General features: G+C 44.2%; 1 protein-coding gene across 2 annotated transcripts in view; it reads left to right on the forward strand.

Moving 5' to 3' along the window:
- Nucleotides 1-7891, forward strand: part of C4H7orf50 (chromosome 4 C7orf50 homolog) — a 153683-nt gene extending 145792 nt beyond the window's left edge. For both annotated transcript variants that reach the window (XM_054180368.1, XM_009908733.2), the window contains 2 exons: nucleotides 39-120; nucleotides 7402-7891. In XM_054180368.1, coding sequence (XP_054036343.1) covers nucleotides 39-120; nucleotides 7402-7584 — 265 coding nt within the window. In that variant the 3' untranslated portion in view covers nucleotides 7585-7891. The remainder of the gene's footprint in view (nucleotides 1-38; nucleotides 121-7401) is intronic.
- The last annotated feature ends 12175 nt before the right edge of the window (nucleotides 7892-20066 follow it).

Genomic DNA, 20066 nt, shown 5'->3' on the forward strand with positions numbered 1-20066 from the left:
AAGTAATTTATTTGTTGTGTTTTGTTAATTTACTGCAGCTGGTCTGAAAACCCAGAAGAATGGAAGTTCCAGAAGACAAGACAAACCTGGCTGCTCTTGCATATGTATGATAAAGAGAAGGTTTGTATCAGCACTGCCTTTTCTCAGAACAAATACGATGCAAAGTTTTGTGCATTAGTTTTAGCTATTCTGTGTTGACCAAAAGTTGCTGCTGCTAGCCAGGCAGTTTTCTCATTATGTTCTTCAGTTACTTCATTTTTAATCAAAATGCTTGCAATTAGTCATTTTCACCCACAAGCACTCAACCCGATCATCCCTGATCTCTAGCTCAATGGCATCTAGAGCCTCCCTGATGTACAGGGCCACCCCTCCACCTCTTCTCCCTTGCCTGTCTCTCCTTCTCTTCTTATGTTAGGAAAAAGTTCTATACAGAGAGAGTGATTGCCCATTGGAATGGGCTGCCTGGGGAGGTGGTGGAGTCGCCATCATTGGAGGTTTTCAGGAGAAGACTTGATGGGGTGCTTGGTGCCGTGGGTTAGTTGTTTAGGTGGTTTTGGATTGGTTGATGGGTTGGACGCGATGATCTTGAAGGTCTCTTCCAACCTGGTTTATTCTATGTATTCTATGTATATTCTATGTATTCCTGAAGAGCCTGTAGCCATCAGTTGCAGTGCTCCAGTCATGTGAGTCGTCCCACCACGTCTCTGTGATGGCAACTACATCATAACTTTCCTGCTGTAACAAGGCTTCCAGCTCCTCTTGTTTGTTGCCCAAACTTCGTGCATTGTGTACATGCACTTCTGATGGGCTGCTGGTTTCACCCCTGGCTCCAGCTTATCCCCCCCAGACTCCTGCCTGGGGGGACTGGTTTCAGCCCCTTCCCGCTTTGAATCTAGTTTAAAGCCCTTTCAATGAGACCTGCCAATTCCCTTCCTAGAATCTTTTTCTTTTTGAGGGGTAGGCCATTCTCCAATTCTGGGCCCCCTCAGTTTAGGAGGGATGTTGACTTGCTGGAACGTGTCCAGGGAAGGGCAACAAAGTTGGTGAGGGGTTTGGAACACAAGCCCTGTGAGGAGAGGCTGAGGGAGCTGGGGTTGCTTAGCCTGGAGAAGAGGAGGCTCAGGGGAGACCTTACTTCTCTCTCCAACTACCTGAAGGGAAGTTGTAGACAGGCAGTGGCTGGTCTCTTCTCCCAGGCAACCAGCACCAGAACAAGAGGACACAGTCTCAAGCTGCACCAGGGGAGGTTCAGACTGGATGTTAGGAAGAAATTCTACACAGAGAGAGTGATTGCCCATTGGAATGTGCTGCCCAGGGAGGTGGTGGAGTCACCCTCATTGGAGGTGTTTAGGAGGAGGATTGATAGGGTGCTTAGTTGCATGGTTTAGTTGATTAGGTGGTGTTGGATGATAGGTTGGATGCGATGATCTTGAAGGTCTCTTCCAACCTGGTTTATTCTATTCTATTCTGTTCTGTTCTGTTCTGTTCAGTTCTATTCTGTTCTGTTCTGTTCTATTGATGATCATTCTGATGGTTATGCTAGATTTTTGTACTTGATAAGATGCCAAGCATAAATGGAGCAGATTCCTGTTTTATATAGATCTGGAGCTTCCTGAGAATTTGCGTCATAGTCTTCCTTTGAATTCCTGCATGTACTGTAAAGCAGGATTCTCATCTTGCTGCAGCTATCTCCATCTAAGTTATACAGCCATATTGGCAAGATGCTAAAATAGCTTTCTCATTAAAATATAAGTGAAACCCGATGGTGATTGTATAAAAGCATGAAGTGCAAGCAGGAGCTGGGCTTGCACCACGGCTGAAACCCATTCAGTTCTCAACTTGAAAAACACCATACATTGAATTTCCAGCCATGGTATTGAATGGGGCTCTCAGGTCATTCATTTTGTTGTGCAACAGAACAAACACTGAGCTGTTTGCACAGCAGCTTATTGATTCATGCAGTTGACATTCAGTTAGGTTTTGCTGGTTTTATTTTTACTTAGTTTTATTTTGGGTGCGTAGTTAAACACTGAAGCACACCACTCACCCTGACCCAAATTACTCAGCAGCTCTTAAGCCAGTCACCTGACACAGGGTGTTACCTTGCTGCTTAAAAATACTTTTAGAGAACCAGGTAATGAAAAGCAGAGTTTCATGAAGGCAGAACTTTTCACACAATGCACATGCTTTAAAAAGATCAGTTGTGGAATACAGATTTGGTTGTAGGCGTCGAGGCTGTTCTCACTGTCTTCTATTTTGAAGTTTAGTTTTAAGTTTTAAAACAACCCCCAGTCTTGATCAAACTTTCCAAATCAGTTTGGGCTCTTTAAAGCTGTCCAGAAATTGTTTTTAACAGGCAGAAGGATGGTTTTACTTTTTGGCCTCTTTACTTTTGGGGTTTGTGTTGAAATATACTGGGAAATAATTAACTGCAGGTAGCATTTGTTTTGTGTATTGAAACACAGCTTAACTCCTTATTTCTCAGCACTGGAATGAAACTTCCTTGAATGAAATGTCCTTGAGTGAAATGTCCTTGAATTAAATTTCCTTGAAAGAAAGTTCCTTTCTTTTCTTTTTTTCTTTCCTTTCTGAAGTCTGATGAAAGTTCTTCACAGAGAAAGTTGTTAGCCATTGGAATGTGCTGCCCAGGCAGGTGGTGGAGTCACCATCCCTGGAGGTGTTCAAGAGGGGATTGGACGTGGCACTTGGTGCCATGGTTTAGTCATGAGGTCTGTGGTGACAGGTTGGACTTGATGATCTTTGAGGTCTCTTCCAACCTTGGTGATTCTGTGATTCTCTGTGAAATTTCTACAATTTATTTAAATCCACATCTTTTGTAGTTTCATAATCAGAGGCACACTGAATATGAGCTTTAGATAATGATTAACATCTGCCTCAGATTCAGTAAAGTTAGAAGAACTTGCTCAAGTGCTTGCAATTAAGCATATGATGAAGTCTCTCCCTTCATCAGGACCATAGGGGAGGCAGACCAGCTTCTTTTGAATATTATTTTTACACCCAGATTAAACTTCCTGTCCATGACAGAATAAAATCTGTTGGATATCCAAGCATGACTAAAATGCAAAAGGAGATGAGTTTCTTTCTTTCCTAAGCGTGTCTTTGATCTCATGGTGTCATTTGGATGCCTACTGCAAAGCCATGTCTTAGAGACAGGACTCTGTCTGTAAGAACTAAGTTGAGGTTTTAAAGTCCTTTCCAGCATGAGGGGGTTTATAAGTCCTTTTAAAATCCATCTGGTGGTTGGCTGACAGCTGCCAAGCCAAGCCTGTATACCTACAGCATATATATTTCTCCAGAGTTCAGTATAAAGTAAACACAAAGATCATTTGTTGATCTTTGTCATCTGGCACAGCATTTTTAGCGAGGAGCTATGTCAGTTGTCTTCAGCTTCTGGACAGCAAAGGCCTGGAGGGGGTTACTGAAGCTTCCTCAGAAGGTATCTGAGAAAACTAAGCTGGAGTTCGCTGTGCAGATATCTGTGTCTGCTTTGCCAAATAGATAGGCATCTGCAGATCTGAAACGTCTGAAAACTCTTGGGTTACAAGGGGTAATTTAAAAGTGATAACTGTTCTTTTCCTGCTACTGTTTTGTAGTTTCCCCCTCAAGCTCCTTTTCCTGCTGATAGTGATTCTTTCACTTTGGGATAGTTCTGTACTAGCTCCAGTGTGCATGAGCTACATAGCGCAGAGGCAGGGTTAATGTGTGTGCGAGAGAAAAAGAAACAAGAAAAAGGTCAAAACAGTTTAACAAAAGAATAATAATAAAATCCCACAAGCATCACTTCCACTTGCCAGAGCCATACTGGGAGGTCTTGATATCCAGTTTCCAGCCAGCCCAAAGCTGATCTTAGAAGCGGGGCTGTGTTCCTTCTTGTCAAACCTTGCCAAGAGGCTGAAATTTCAGCTCTTCTACTACTGTATGTGGAGAATTAAAATTTGGATTCCCTTCCCTTCTTGCTGGCACCTCCTAGATTCCAGTCCTTGCTACAGCTCTATTCTCTGTGTAAGTTAGGAGGAAAGAAGATATTACCTTGCCTCCATGGCAGTGTCTTGTAATCTCATGCTGCAATAAACCTAATGGCAGCGTGAAAAAGGAAAAATCAGACTTCTTGAACACTTATCCTTAGGGCCAAATGCTGAGTGTTCTCTAGGTTTCAGGCAGTCACATATCTATCTGCACACTTCGTGTTTCTGAGTTCAGAGTAGGCTTTTAATTGCCCCTTCAAGCACTTTACTTCAATGACATAATAATAACTGTAATTCCACAGAGTGAGGTATGACTGTACTGCAAGGCCTGAGAAAATGAGGTGTACATTACGTGGATAATGGGGCTAAAGTTTGAAACATAGAAATGTGCTGAGCTTTAAATACCCAGTACAGGGCATCTGCATTAAAGGGACATTATCATGCTGAAATTGTTTGTGCCTGAATGGTTTTGTCTGTCATTAGTCCCAGTTTACTGTGGGCAAAGAGATTAATGGAAGCATTTTTCATCATGTTTAAATGTGTTTGATTTGTACATTGTAGCAGCACTTCATGTTTCATCCATTTCAGTGTTAGTCACTGTAAAATTGATACTACTAATTTTGGGGGGTATCTGTATTGTTTCTTTAGCACAGGAGTGTTTGTGTGAAGGATTGGAAGGTTTTTCCATAGCATATGAGGCTGAAGGCAGACTTTAGTGTTGATTTATTACTTCGCAGTATCCCCGATGGGCGAAGGCAGCATTGGATTATCCTTTCTTCCTCTTCTCTTGGAGTGATAGAAGTTCTGGTGATCAAAGTTGTGCTGCCAAATGTCGATGGAGAAATGAGTTGTAAATTATGTATCTGTTGAAGCTCTGTCCTCTCTGAAATGCTGATACTTTGCAGTATTGAAACAGCCCTCGAATAATTAAGTCTCCGATCCTTTAAGTACTTACGTATGTGTTTAACTTGACTCATGGCAAGTTTGCCTTTTAAGCTCTATGTGTAAAGTTAAACATGGAGAAAAATAGTTGCAAGATGAGATCACTTTGACATCTCCTGATTCACAGCAGAAACAAAATATGTTCATATTGGCTGAAACCTGTTCCACAGATACACAACAGAATAGACTAGACTAGACTAGACTAGAATGAAAATGAACCAGGTTGGAAGAGATCTTTGAGATCATCGTGTCCAACCCATCATCCAGCACCATCTCATCAACTAAACCATGGCACCAAGCACCCTATTCAGTCTCTTCCTAAACACCTCCAGTGATGGTGACCCCACCACCTCCCTGGGCAGCACATTCCAATGGGCAATCACTCTCTCTATGAAGAATTTCTTCCTAACATCCAGCCTAAACCTCCCCTGGCACAGCTTGAGACTGTGTCCTCTTGTTCCGATGCTGGTTGCCTGGGAGAAGAGACCAACCCCCACCTGGTTAGAAGCTCCCTTCACGTAGGTGTAGACAGCAATAAGGTCTCCCCTGAGCCTCCTCTTCTCCAGGCTAAGCCAGCCCAGCTTCCTCAGCCTCTCCTCACAGGGCTGTCCTCCAGACCCCTCACCAACTTTGTTGCCCTTCTCTGGACACATTCCAGCAAGCCAACATCTTTCCTAAACTGAGTGACCCAGAACTGGACACAGCACTCAATGTGTGGCCTAACCAGTGCTGTAGACAGAGGGAGAATGACCTCTCTGCTCCTGCTGGCCACACTGTTCCTGATCGAGGCCAGGATGCCATTGACCTTCTTGGCCGCCTGGGCACACTTCTGGCTCACGATCAGATCCCCTTCAACGTGGATCTGTTCACCTAATGCTTTTGCAGATAAATTGCTTTGAAATGCTGAGTAAAAATGATTCAAGTCTTTTCTAGCTTGTGGCCAAGATTATTTAATGTAATGAGCATCTAAAATGTGTGTTGTACCTGGTAAGCTAAAATACAACCTGTGACTAGTTCATTAGAAAGGAAGTGAAATGGGGATAATGCTACTACAGATGATTAAACTGCTTTTAATGTTGGAGATTTCAGTAGGGCCTAACAGTTTTAGCCTGCATCATTGAAAAATTATTTCCATATGTCTCAATTCAATTTGGTTTTCAAGTTCTGTCCCTTTGTGTAAGCATCCAGTCAAAGTTCTTGATGGTGGGTGGTATCTCATTTTACCAAACTAATAATGTTTGGGTAATTTCAGCAAAAGTCTTTCCTCAGACACCTAGGTACATGCAATTTCCCCTGAATTTAGCAAGGTTTGCATATAGAATCACAGAACCATAGAATTGTTAGGGTTGGGAAGGGACCTCAAGGATCATCTAGTACCAACCCCCCTGCCATGGGCAGGGACACCTCACACTACATCAGCTTGCTCAGAGCCTGGCCTTAAAAACCTCCAGGGATGAAGCTTCCACCACTTCCATGGGCAACCTGTGCCAGAGTCTCACCACCTTCATGGGGAAGAAATTCTTCCTAACATCCAATCTGAATCTACCTATTTCTTTTTTTGCTCCATTCCCCTTAGTTCTATCACTACCTGACACCCTAAAAAATGTTTCCAGAAGTAGGATTTGGCTGGTGGCTTTTTCCTTCCAATGACCCTCACGGTGTTGAGCTTGCTGTTAGGGGGTGTTTGCATTTGCTGCTCAGCCTTTCCACATCTGCTTGGAATTTCCTCTCAGATGCTTCACCCATCTGAGCACATGACAATCCTCTCACTACAGTCCATCCCTCCCTGCAGCTTGAACCTTGCCAAGAAACTCATCCCATAGAATAGAATAGAATAGAATAGAATAGAATAGAATAGAATAGAATAGAATAGAATAGAATTAGCCAGGTTGGAAGAGACCTTTGAGATCATCAAGTCCAACCTATCATACAACACTAATTGACAAAACCATGGCACGAGGTACCCCATCCAGTCTCTTCCTAAACACCTCCAGTGGTGGTGACTCCACCATCTCCCTGGGCAACACATTCCAATGACCAATAACTCTTTCTATGAAGAACTTCCTAACATCCAGCCTAAACCTCCCCTGGCACAGTTTGAGACTGTGTCCTCTTGTTCTGGTGCTGTTTGCCTGGGAGAAGAGACCAACCCCCACCTGGCTACAACCTCCCTTCAGGTAGTTGTAGAGAGCAATAATGTCTCCCCTGAGCCTCCTCTGCTCCAGGCTAAGCAATCCCAGCTCCCTCAGCCTCTCCTCATAGGGCTTGTGCTCCGAACTCCTCACCAGCTTTGTTGCCCTTCTCTGGACACGTTCCAGCAAGTGGGTGGACGTGGGTGCTGGCAAACACGAAAGCCCCTGCAGTTCTCCTAGCTACATTTCAGGTGATGGTTTTGCAGGATTGTGACTGAGTCTGGAGAGAGAAGAAAATAAAGCAGCTCTTTTTTTGTTTCCTTCCTTCTTTTTCTTTATAGGTTCCAGACAAGTATTTCACCATTTTATTGGATTACCTGCAAGGGCTTCAAGGCAGTGCACGAGACCTAACTGTGCAGAAAGCTGAAGCTTTTATGAAGGAATTTGATGGCTCTGATACGGAAGACCCAAACCTGTTGGAGAAGTGCGAGCGCATTCGACAAGTTCTGCAGCTGCTGTCCTGAGAGTGTTTCTGTCTCTTGATGGTTGTCTGGTGGAGAGGAGGATAGGGTGTCCTATACAGAGACTACAAATTAGTTGTAAAGATGGGTTTTCTAATAAGAGTGCTAACAGTCAGCGTTGAGATTTTGTACTCATCCTTTTTTTAGCCAATTGCAGTTATTTATCGTGTTTTGAGGTGATGAAATAAAAAGATCTGATTCCCCGGCGTGCTGCTAAAAGTAATCTTACTGCAAATCTTTACAAAGATCAACCTCTCTCCCCTGTTAGGTTTTTCTCCACCTCCCCCTCTAATTGCTTTTAAACAAGAGGAAGATGGGCAGCTCTTAACAAGAAGAGCAAAGGACCCAACAAAAAAGCCTGGAGGGTCTCTTACAGTGGCAGCTTTTAAAATGAGCACACAGTACAGTGCTTGCTCAGCCAGCTGTACTCTATCACTTTCAGCTTTAGAAGTATGTCATTTGGATTTGGGAAAGATCATTTTCAGTCTGTTGAACACGAGTTGTATAACACAGTTGCTTATTAGGGCTTCACAGGGCAATCTGGAGATGCCATCAGCTTTGTTAGCTCTCCTTTTGTATTGTAACGTTTTCAGACTCATTGTGGCAATTGTTTAGCTGCTCAGATAACTCACAGATGGGAGCAGACCAAATCCTTTGACTGTGTGTAGTGGAATCATCTGGTTGCACCTAAGCTTACCCTACCATAAGAAGTACTGTGCTGCGATATTTCTGTATCCAGCCTGCCAGTATTGCATTTCCATCTTTCTCTTCTAATTGGCATGAAAGAGTTAACTTGTGTTGGTTCCTTTTGGCTTGGGACGCTTGTCTCCTCTGCACAGGCTGAAAATGAGGCTTTCAAGTAAAACCCAAAGACATTAATTACTCAAAAGGGGGCTGATTGGCTTATTTAATAACACTTGTATTCAGACAGCGTTCTTGACCTCATTCCTTAATGTTTCTGCAAACATTGCTCATACTTTATTAATAACAACTATATGAAGTGTGTAGTGTTTTAGAAGAGAGGCTGTCTTTGGGAATTACAGCTTTAATTTGGGTGGGGGAAGGAGGGGAGGATCTATGGATATAGAGGCCTAATTCTTCAATAAGAAGCATTCAAGTGGATTGGACAAGCCTTCACAGCCATGGATTACTACAAATCTTTGAAAGTAGGAAATATATTACTAGCAACAAGTAACTTATGCTTTCTGACTTCTTGGAGATGATGTTTTCAGCCAAAAAAAGACTAGAGACCAGAGTGCTTTGCTCTAACACAGTAACTGTGATGGGGCTTACTGCAGCAGTGAGCAGAATGCAGCAGCAGTGCCCAGCCTCTCTGTTGAGCTGCCAGTGGTTCCTCAGCAGTTTGGGTGCTGTTCCTGTACTGTGGGGTGACAGCAGGATGGGGGCTGTCATGTGGTGTCAAAGCCTTTCTGAGGCCCAAAGCTGTGTGAAACTGGCCTTCCATAGTAAACATTGCCAAAAAAGGGTCTAAGAAGAAATGATACTGACATTTAGTGAACTCATAAAAGATGGTTGGGATCTTATGTTTTATGTCTGAGAGGATGCAGCTGGGAAAAACTGCTGTCACTCCAAGCAGAAGCTGAGGCACTTAGGTTAGGGTTGAGGTTCCTGTCCATCAGGAAAAATAGAAGTTTCTCAGTGATTGAGTTTTCAAAGTGTCTTTTGGGGACTCTAAGGTTGCATTTTAGCTACCAGAGAAGAATTTGTATTCTCTCTTAAGGTCACTTTTGATTTCTCTATCACACAAAAATGTGTGTCCTCATTGTGCACTCCAAATGGAATGGAATGGAATGGAATAGATAAGGTTGGAAAAGACCTCAAAGATCATCAAGTCCAACCTGTCACCCAAGACCTCATGACTACTAAACCATGGCACCAAGTGCCACGTCCAGTCCCCTCTTGAACACCTCCAGAGATGGTGACTCCACCACCTCCCTGGGCAGCACATTCCAATGGCTAACAGCTCTCCCTGTGAAGAACTTTCTCCTCAACTCTAAGCCTAAACTTCCCCTGGTGCAGCTTGAGACTGTCCTTCTGGTGCTGATTGCCTGGGAGAAGAGACCAACAACCTCCTGTTTACAATCAGCACAACCACATTGCAAACATGTTTTGGAAGGGACTCATAAAAAAGACTGTAAAGGTAAGGTCCAGGCCAAAAAAACCCCAGATGTAGAACCTTTTATGATTTTGACAGATTTGGCAAGATTTGCTTTTCCTGAACCTTGGTTCTGACCATGTGCAAACGCTGACAAATCTCTGTGAAAAGAGGCTTTGTAGATCAAGAATGTCCTCTTCCTTTTCTTATCACTTCAGGTTAAAAGCACCCAGAGGCTTCCAATCTGGAGTCAGTGTGGACAATAACATTTGGAAAAGAACAGTTAAAGCCTCTCCACCAGCGCAGCGTTTCAGATCTCAACATCACTTGCAGCTTGGGCAGTCATATGGCTACAGACAGGACAAAATTGTGTCTCTGCCCCCATTTGAATCAGTCTACTGTGTGAATAAAAATTGCATGCAAGGCTAGAAGTAACAGTGTATGCAGACTGACAAATTACATCTTCATCTGCTTGCTCTAATTGTCTTCTAGTTGAGTTAATCTTTATTGTGCGGCTCCGGCTAGAAGAATTCACATCCGAAGAGAATGCTGAAGTCAGGACTTCTGGGCAAAATAAAAGAATATAATTACTCAGAATTGCTTAAAGCTGGAACTGTGCCTCTAATGGAGGTACTAATTACTCAACATTTGACAGTGTAAAAAGTTCCCTCTAATTTGGCTGATCCTTGCTATGGATTGTGGAGCTTCTTGGTTCCCCGCTCTCTGCCCACAATGCTCATTTGTTATCGCTGTTGTAAAATGACTGGGTAAATGAATTCTCTGTTCTTATTTGGGAAGGGTGTGTTGTAGTTGGTGAATGTGGAGTTCATTTCCTTATTTCCTCTCGCTGGAGAACAGCTCTCCTGTGTTGCTGTGGATTTTAAAGCAAGGTGGCCCTTCACTCATCTCCCATCATTTCACATAGCTTCAAAAATGCACTTCTTTGGATTGGGCCTTGGGGTTTGTTTGTTGGTTTGGTTTCTTTTTCTTTCTGTTTAAACTTTTATCACTGAGCTAGGCAAAGTAACAAGGTGGTGGAGTCACCATCACTGGAGGTGTTTAGGAGGAGACTTGATAGGGTGCTTGGTTGCATGGTTTAGTTGATTAGTTGTTGTTGGATGATGGGTTGGATGCGATGATCTTGAAGGTCTCTTCCAACCTGGTTTATTCTGTTCTATTCTAAACATTAGAATTCTCTCACACTTCTTCAAATCAGCGTCAGGGGGGCAAAAAAAAATCATAAAAGAGCTTTAACTTGCAAAGTCAAGCACTCTGAAAATTAGAAAACATAAGGATGGAAATTGTCTGTGTAATTTTAGTCTTACTCCACACATACCTAGTGTGGTGCAGCCTCCAACTGTGCCATCAGCATTGTGTGTAACTGATCAGTCATTTTATTCAGTGTCTGCCTTGCAGTTCTGCTGCTGTTCTCACTTTCAAAGTTTAGGTCTGCAAAGCAGTCCTAAAGTTAGAGAAGTGACTCTCCTGTGGAGATTTGATCCTGCGCAGAAGAAGTAAGTAGGAACTTTCCTGTTCCTTTGCTATAAGCACCACTCAAAGCTGGTTCATCCCAAATGTTCCCTTTAAAAGATGTTTTCGTGTTTTGATTCATTTAGCAGTCAAAACACTTAATTTAAATGCAGTTTTGTTGACATAAAACTTTCCAGTGGCTTATTCTGGTTTAGCTTTTGGTTTCCTTTTATGTCTTCCTTTCTGCACAGCTGAATGAGCCACTTATTTCTGTCCCTGCAAACAGGAATATTAGTTGTTTACAGTGATTCCAGTCATACAAGGACACAATTAAGTGTCCTTGCCTTTGTAGGACAAGCTGATTTTAGTAGTGATTTATAGTTACATGCTATTTTTAATTCTTTATGAGAACATACATAGTCAACAACTCAGTTTAGGACAGATGTTGCCTTGCTGGAATGTATCCAGAGAGGGCAACAAAGTTGGTGAGGGGTTTGAAACACAAGCCCTATGCAGAGTGCTGAGGGAGCTGGGGTTGCTTAGCCTGGAGAAGAGGAGGTTCAGGGAAGACCTTATTGCTCTCTACAACTACCTGAAGGGTGGTTGTAGACAAGCAGGGGCTGGTCTCTTCTCCCAGGCAACCAGCACCAGAACAAGAGGACACAGTCTCAAGCTGTGCCAGGGGAGGTTTAGGCTGGATGTTAGGAAGAAATTCTTCACAGAGAGAGTGATTGGCCATTGGAATGTGCTGCCCAGGGAGATGGTGGGGTCACCATCACTGGAGGTGTTTAGGAGGAGGATTGATGGGGTGCTTGGTGCCATGGTTTAGTTGATTAGATGGAGTTGGATGATGGGTTTGACACGATGATCTCATAGGTCTCTTCCAACCTGGTCTGGTCTATTCCTATTCCTATTCTATTCTAATATGGTCAAAAAGGATTATTATTTTTTCAATATATTACACACACCCCCCCCTTGTGAGGAGCAGGGAATACCAAACTAAATAAAACTAATGAGTAAATGGGGGGGGGGGGGGGGAAGGGCAAAGCAAAGCAGTGTTTTATCTTTCTCTGTCAAAACAAAGCTGAATAAGAAGCTTGTGCTACTGTAGGAATGTTGTGACTGGTGTTACAAACACAGAGGGAGGGCTTAAAAGCAGAACAGAAGTCATACAATTGCTCTTGCTGATTGCCCCTCCCCCACCAGGCAGAAAATTGTTGGCATTCCCCAGCAAAACCCACGAGAACACCTACGTCAAAACAGCTAAATAGGTTGCAAAATCAAATACTTAAAGGTCAAGAAATGCCACGTGTGTATAAATGGCCAGAAGAATTCATATTCTACCTCTCTGTGCCTCCAGCCTGGAGACTGAATGAAGGGGGATTGTGTTTAGAAGCAAACAAGTAAAAAGCCCTAAATTGTCTGAGCACATAGCTAGAGATGACCGAGGTGGAGTTACATTTCCTGTTGGCTTTGGTGGTTCAGATTTGGTAAAGGAGATTTGTTGCTGCTTGAAATATTGTGTTGCCTTTTGCTGTGACAGCTTCACATCTATTCTCCTCGGGGTCCCCCACGTGTAGTCTGTGAATTTGTAAGCCCTGAGACACAAGATCTGTCACTCTCATTTGCTTATAAATAGCTAGACCTAGCTAGGGCACTGGGGAAAACCAGTGTTTGCTGTTGGACTGCTTGGGACCCAAAGAAGGATGTTGACACTGTGTTTCCCTGCGCTGGTCCAGAGGTACAAGAGGCTTTGGCAGCATCTTTTATATCAGCCAGGCTTCCTTAAGCTCCATGAAATTGCCTGACTTTGGGAGAGCGACGCTGCCTGTGGAATTTGCCAACTGAACAGCAGCGTTTGTGGAGCACTTTGAGACACCAAGCTGCAGGATCTCAGCTGCTCAGGATGCTCAGCCCACTGCTTAATGCCTGCCTTGGCCTTGCTGCTCAGTCTTGGGCTGCTGAGAGTTACAACCATTTTATTCATCTGCTTTCTGTGGGCTAAGTTGCCTGAATGGACTTTTCAAGCTATGTTTTGGCAAATTGAAAGCTAAAGCTGCACTGATAATGTTTCTCTGGCATCATAGATAACATGGACTTCATAAAGCTAGGGCCCTTGATTAGAAGCAGAAGCTCTTGCAGGATTTTGGAAGTGACTGGCCAGCAGCCTGATTTACCTTGTTAAATCAGGTTGGTATTTCAGTGAGCTGTCACAAATCCATGCCAGCAGATAGACACAGCGACAGGCAGCCAAGAAACCATGTATGGGCATCAAACATACCAGAGGGCAAGGATGACAGTCAGGAATGTAGCCTCCTGAAGTTGCCTGGTTAAGGCAAAATGCCACCTGGCACAAATCCTGGCTGCCATAAGGTTAAAAATAACAAATAGTATCCCTGTTACATAAGGAAATCTTTTGTCCCTGTTTAATGGGGCACTATGATAGGCCGGAAAGGATAAATGTGGAGCTTCTCTGAACTCTTACTTGTGGTTAGTGCTTAGGGCCAAACCAGCTGAAAATACCAGGGCTGACTGCAAGCAGGGCCCAATGTACAAACTGTGGTGTTAAACAGGCTAAATCTGGGTGAAATTCCAGTGTCTGAGCATGCTCAGCAGCAGCAGCAGCAGTTCACTGCACTGGTGGCATCTTAGTCCAAGGAAAGACTTCTAATCCCTTTTCCTCTGAGTCCTACTTACTTCTGGTCAGTCTCAAAGTGAGACATTGTCTGTGATGAGTCTGCATCCAAGCCACCTTCTCTCATTCCAATGGCACCTTTGAGGATTGTTAGAGGCAACACGTGCTTTCAGTTTGACTGCACAGCTTTGCCTGTACCCATCACCTCTTTGTAGACTATGATGCCTTTCAGGTCAGCACAGTTGTTTCAGGGTAACCCTTACCAGATTTCTTGGGAGCCTCCAGTGCCTGTTGTAAGCAGGACATCCTTTGGTCCTCAGTTCTACCCACACCATCTCTGTGCACCCAGCAACTGGCTTCCACTATCCATCTTCTTGTGGAAAAGTGTTCTGGTGCTTGCCACTTCAGCTAGGATAGCAGAAGGCATTGAGGATTTAAGGGTCATGGTATATCATAACCACAAGAGCTGAGCTATCTTTAAAATTCACCCCAGATTGTTTCAAGATAGCTCTGGATTTTCATCTCCATCAGCTCTTCCCTGAGGAGATCAGGCAAGTTCAGACCTTACATCTGAATGTGTAGTGTGCTTTTGTTGGGAAGAGATTATTCCAGTCAGAGCCTGATCCCAGACCATGTGTGACATGTAGAAATCAGAGGAGATGGCAGAGATTATTTAAGCACTTCTAAAACAGCCATAGATGACTAAAAAGAAACCTTCAAACAAAGAGAAGTGCCCTGATAACACCTGAGAACATCTGCCTCTTGTTTGGGTGGTGAAACATGTGTCAGTGCTTTCCAGCTTTCAGTCCATGTGTTTGCCTCCCCTTGCTCCTTGAGTCCCAGAGTATCACCTTCAGGAGGGTTGTTCATATAAGTGAACACTTACTGGCCAAATTACTGAGGTGCTAATGAAGCCACTCCAGCCCTTGTACAGTTGGCTGGAGTGATTTGAAGGGTGAACAGGGTGAAGATACTGTCATGGTGAAATGCTGCTTTCCTCATACTGTTTATGTAGGACACATCTCAATCAGAAGCCAGCCTATTGTCAGCTGCTTTTATGATCAAAAAAAAAGAAGAAAACCTTTTAGATTATTTTAATTCCCTGTGCTTTTAATATGCTGTTTAATCTCAGAGATGGAAATTCTGCAATGAGCAGAAGGTTGCATTAGGAATATTGTGCCAGTGTCGTCCTTTCCTTCCTGTACAAGCTCCTGAGCAGATTATAACTCACTTTAACTGACACATGGGGAAAGTTCAGCTGGGAGAATCAGCAAAGGAGATGAGTAGGACAACAAGTCATCAAAGTTAAGGAATGCAGAAGTTAACTTTTGTTTCAAAATAGGCCAGGTAGACCTCTCTGGACTCTTGAGCCTGTGGTGTTTAAATAAAACCCATTGAAACCCTCTCACCTGTGCAGCAGTGTGGCATGAAATAGCCCTCTGCACTGTCTGATGTAACATTGCTTCTCTTTTGAAGAGCCAAGGCTGCCAGCTACTGAACACAGCCTGTGGAAGGCAAACTGCAGTGAACTTGACAATTGTTTCCAGAGATTGATTCAGCCCTAGGAAATATTCATTGGCTCTCTAACAAACCCAAACCCAACCAACAAAAAACCAAAATGAAAACCAAACTAAACAACAAAAACCCAACCAACCAAAAGAAAGCCAGGGGTTCCCTTTTTGTTTTCTAAATCCTTTTTGTTTGGTATTATTTCAGCTGTCTTTGGACAAAGGGAGGGGGAAATAAAAGTGACCGCAGAGAGATCAAGCGTACATCTTTGACATTGTTTAGTGAGAAAACACCGACTCTTGTTGCATTACCCTGTTAATGCAGAGCAGACAGGGTGTCTCAGGGCATTTTTTGTTGGAGTCTTTTTATGGAGGGGGTCCCAGGAGAAGGTAAAAGCCTGGCAGGTGAGTCTTGGTTTGTGCTGTTCACTACGTGAGGGTTACAGATGGTTGCCACCGCCAGAGACGACCGAAGGGGATGTGACAAACGCGACCCTGATTGCCAACAGCACAGCCTTGGAGGATTTTCTGCTCTGCTTGTGCTGATGTTCCCCTGCCTTCCTAATGGAATGGCATTTCAGCCAGCAAAATGTATCAATCAACCTTTATTTGCATCACTGCTGAGGCCGTGGGTCTTGTATACCTCATAAAATTGCTTTAATGGTCAAATTAAACTTTTGAACTGCTCTACAGCTCTGAGCCACTGGTGGCTGGAATTGTCTGCAGGAATGCTTTGGAGGATGCTCTCTGGGCTCCAGCATCAGCCCTGGCAAAGCATGAAGATGATTAGAGGACTAGAATGACTCCCTCAGGAAGAAAGGCTGAGGAATTTGGGGGCTTTTTAGCCTAGAGAAGAGAAGACTGAAGGGGGAATCTTATCAATGCTTGTAAATGCTTAAAGGGTGGGTGTCAGGAGGATGGGGCCAGGCTGTTTTCAGTGATGCCCAGTGACAGGAGAAGAGTAACAGGCACAAATTTGAACATAGGAAGTTCCTTCTAAACTTGAGGAGGAACTGCTTTACTTTGAAGGTGATGGAGTACTGGAACAGGCTGCTCCACAGAGGTGCTGGAGTCTCCATCTCTGGATTCATTCCAGACCCCCCTGAATGATCTCCTGTGCAACCTTCTTGAGGTGCCCCTGCCCTGGCAGAGGGGTTAGACCAGATGATCTCCAGAGGTCCCTTCCAATCCCTATCAATCTGTGATTCTGTGTTAAAGGACACCTGAACACAGGTAATGGAGAATGCAACCTTCAGACATCTTAGACAGGAATCAGATTTCACTGTGAAGTTGAACTGTGTGAATGATGATTGAAAATGGCAACTACAGCATGCATGCCTTGGTGTCAGGTGCCATGTAAGTTGCTGATACTTGTAGTTACTTTGAGAGAAAGCTGAAAGGTATTTCCAGTTCATCCAGTTCCAGGAAGATAATGATCAGTCCTCTGAAACCTTTTTTGCTTCAGAGCTTTAAAATGACAAAGTACTGTGGCCTGCTGCTGCAGCCTCACTGATTAAAATGTTCTGTAGCATTTCAGAGTCATCTTTCAGTATTTGAAAATGATGAAGTAATTGTCTTGGAGGAAGGAAGACAGATGTCTCAGCTGGCTTAGCTAGAAAATCCTGCCATTTCTCTCTCAGTTGACCTTTACCTAGGTCATCCTATCTTTCTTGCAACTCAGCTAGATCATTATGATGGGCAGCAGCTTGACATACCCTTGAAATGGATTCAAAATCCATCCCAAGCTGTTTTGTGGATAGAAGAAAGTAAAATGCTTGTAGTCCTGCTCTGATTGTCAGGATGCTAAGGCTGTAATTCAAGTCATTAGGCTTAGTATACAAAGCCCTTCATAATCCAAGTCTTAAGAATCTGAAAGGTCACTTGTGGTCCAATAATCCTGAATAGTAAATGTGGCAAGCTGGTGGTGACTGTCTTGATCCTGAAGCACCTCTTAAAATAAGCTCTGGTCTCTGTCCCAAAACCATATGCACGTTATTTCAGTGTGATCCAAGGGGCTGGGCAGAGAATGAGCAGCTTCTCTGCTGCACAAAGTCAAGCAGTGCTGATTTTTGGAAGTTGTTTTCATAACCAGATTGAAGGACTAGACAGGAGGATGCTCAAGGATTTAAAGACACACCCTCCTGAGGCTGCAGTGGCTCAGTGGAGAGATCTCTGCCGCAGGCTGTCCAGCACCAAGATCCCCTAAATCCTCCCCAAAATCTGTCAGTGCAGCTGCTCTTGTAAATAAAATGAGCAAGGATGGCTTAGACACAGGAACAGCAGGGCCTTGCTCATCCCCTGGTCCTGACAGCAACCCCAGAGATCATCCACACAAGAGAACGTTCACACAAGCGATGGGGACGATGAGTGTGAGGAGAGGGTAACATCTGGCCAGACATGCAGCAGCTGGCATTAGGCAGGCAGGGTGCTGGAAAGGTCTGGCAGATCCCAATTAATTGTAGCCCAGTTGTGACCAGCTTGCAGGGGTCCCAAAGGCCAGTGGTTCTGCAGAGCAGCCCAGAAAGCAGGGTTGGTACCTGGCTTGTACAGAATGGCTGTGTGCAAGGAGCCTCGGAGTAGTTCTGTGGGAGGAAAGAACCAGCAGCAGTGTGTCAAACCTGGAGGATGCATGCATGGCCTGATGGGATAGCTTACAGGGTGGATTCCATGTGAGAATGAGCACTGTCTTTGCTGTGCTTAAGTCCAGCAATTGGGGATCTCAGTCCTTTACCCATCTCCTTGCCATCTCCTCAGGAAGATGCGAGATGGGTGAAGAAATGGAGGAGTGGAAGCACTTAGCCATTTATGGGACCACTGGTAGCATCCCCTCTTGGTATGTGAAACTCTTTCTTCCAAGGTTTTGTGCTGAGGGTGGTTAGATGCCCCCACGGAGGAGGGCTGGATGACTTTGTTTTGCCCCTTTGACATCTCCTTGTCTTTCAGTTTGTTCAGTATTTGGAGTGATTTCAGCTTTATATTGTATTTACTCAGTGGTGCTCTGGATATGGATATTTTTGTGCCCTGAAGGGTTTACTTTTCCATTCCATCTTAATGTACAACTTCTATTAACATTAAGGCATGGTGCCTGCATGCAGGAACACTGCATGGCTAAACTCTGCTTAAATACCTGTGACCTCCTGGCTTTTCTGTGTGGAATGATTATTAATACTTTGTCCTTGCCATGTTTCATCAGAGGATGCAGAGCTGGGGAGGTCTGATCATCCCTTTATTACAGAAGGGAAAAACAGAGGGAAAGAGATTAAAAGATTTGCCAGCAACACAGAGCAATCAGTGGCTGGGCTGAAAATAGAAACCAGGCTCCTGGTTTCCATTTCCCCAAATCTGGCCTCTAGACAACATGACTATATTAAAAATGTAAATGCAAATATAGAAAATGCTTCCTTATTTCAGACCTTCCCCACTAATATTTGGTGTCCTTTTGACTGTCTGCTTCACAGAGTAAACTGGTAGCACTTGGATCAAAGACTGAGCAATGAGATGGGCTGTGCTTGCTGAATACAGCAAGGGGAACTGCACTGAACCACCAAAACCTCAGAGTGACCAAAAAGCTCGTGGCAGAAGGTGGGAGGAGGCTCGTGTCTATTTTGAGACAGAAAAGTATTCAGCAGCTGTAGGCTACTGTTCAAAATCCTTTGATTACTGTATTTAAGGAAGCCAAAAGTGATATTGGTGGGACAGTCAGTACCTCAGCTTTTGTATTCTAGAAAATATTCTCTCTTACAACGTACCAGAGGTATGAAGATGGCAGCTTAAGGCCATGCAGTCATTTTAACTGGCATTAAGTCTGCAGATGAGCACAAGCGAGGCTCAAAATCCCTAACCAGAAGGGAGCAGTGAACTGAGCCTCGACGAGGTGCTGCACAACTGCAGGGCTTCTTGCTCTCCAAGCCAGAGATGCTGGCAATGCCATTACTGGTCTCATTCCTTTGGGTTTGTCCCAGCTTTATTTCTGTTCCCATATTGTTCCTCTGTGCTGTAAACAGGCTGGATGATCAAAAAAAGTAAAAATAGCACGTGGATGCAACCCAGCCACAGGGCCAGGGTAAACTTCATGGGAGAAACTGGATTTAGAAGCTGGCAGCCCTGAGTCATGCCAAAGAGAGTCCATGCTGAAGGGGTTTTTTAAGAAGCAATTAGAAAGCAGTCTCCTTTTAAAGACACTTTGCTGTGCTCATTAACACTGCAAATTAGGGCTAAGTTCTGCCAGTCTCACTCTTGCACATGGCTTGGTGTGAGCAGGGTGTGAGATGCTGTCTACAACTACCTGAAGGGTGGTTGTAGCCAGGTCTCTTCTCCCAGGCAACCAGCACCAGAACAAGAGGACACAGTCTCAAGCTGTGCCAGGGGAGGTTTAAACTGGATGTTAGGAGGAAATTCTTCATAGAGAGAGTGATTGGCCATTGGGATGTGCTGCCCGGGGAGGTGGTGGAGTCATCATCCCTGGAGGTGTTCAAGAGGGGATTGGACAAGGCACTTGGTGCCATGGTCTGGTAGTCATGAGGTCTGTGGTGACAGGTTGGACTTGATGATCTTTGAGGTCTTTTCCAACCTTAGTGATTCTATGATTCTGTGTAGCTGCACTTGTTCAGGAATCCCCTGTGGGGCTTGGCAGCACAGGGCTCACCCTCGTGCCCATCGGATCTGTGAACACACAGACAGACAGACAGACACACACAGACACACACACAGAAGGATCATGGGCAGTTCAAGGTCATTAGAACAGTTGAAAGAGAGT

This window comes from Dryobates pubescens, chromosome 4, assembly GCF_014839835.1.
Source record: "Dryobates pubescens isolate bDryPub1 chromosome 4, bDryPub1.pri, whole genome shotgun sequence".
Lineage (NCBI taxonomy): Eukaryota > Metazoa > Chordata > Aves > Piciformes > Picidae > Dryobates > Dryobates pubescens.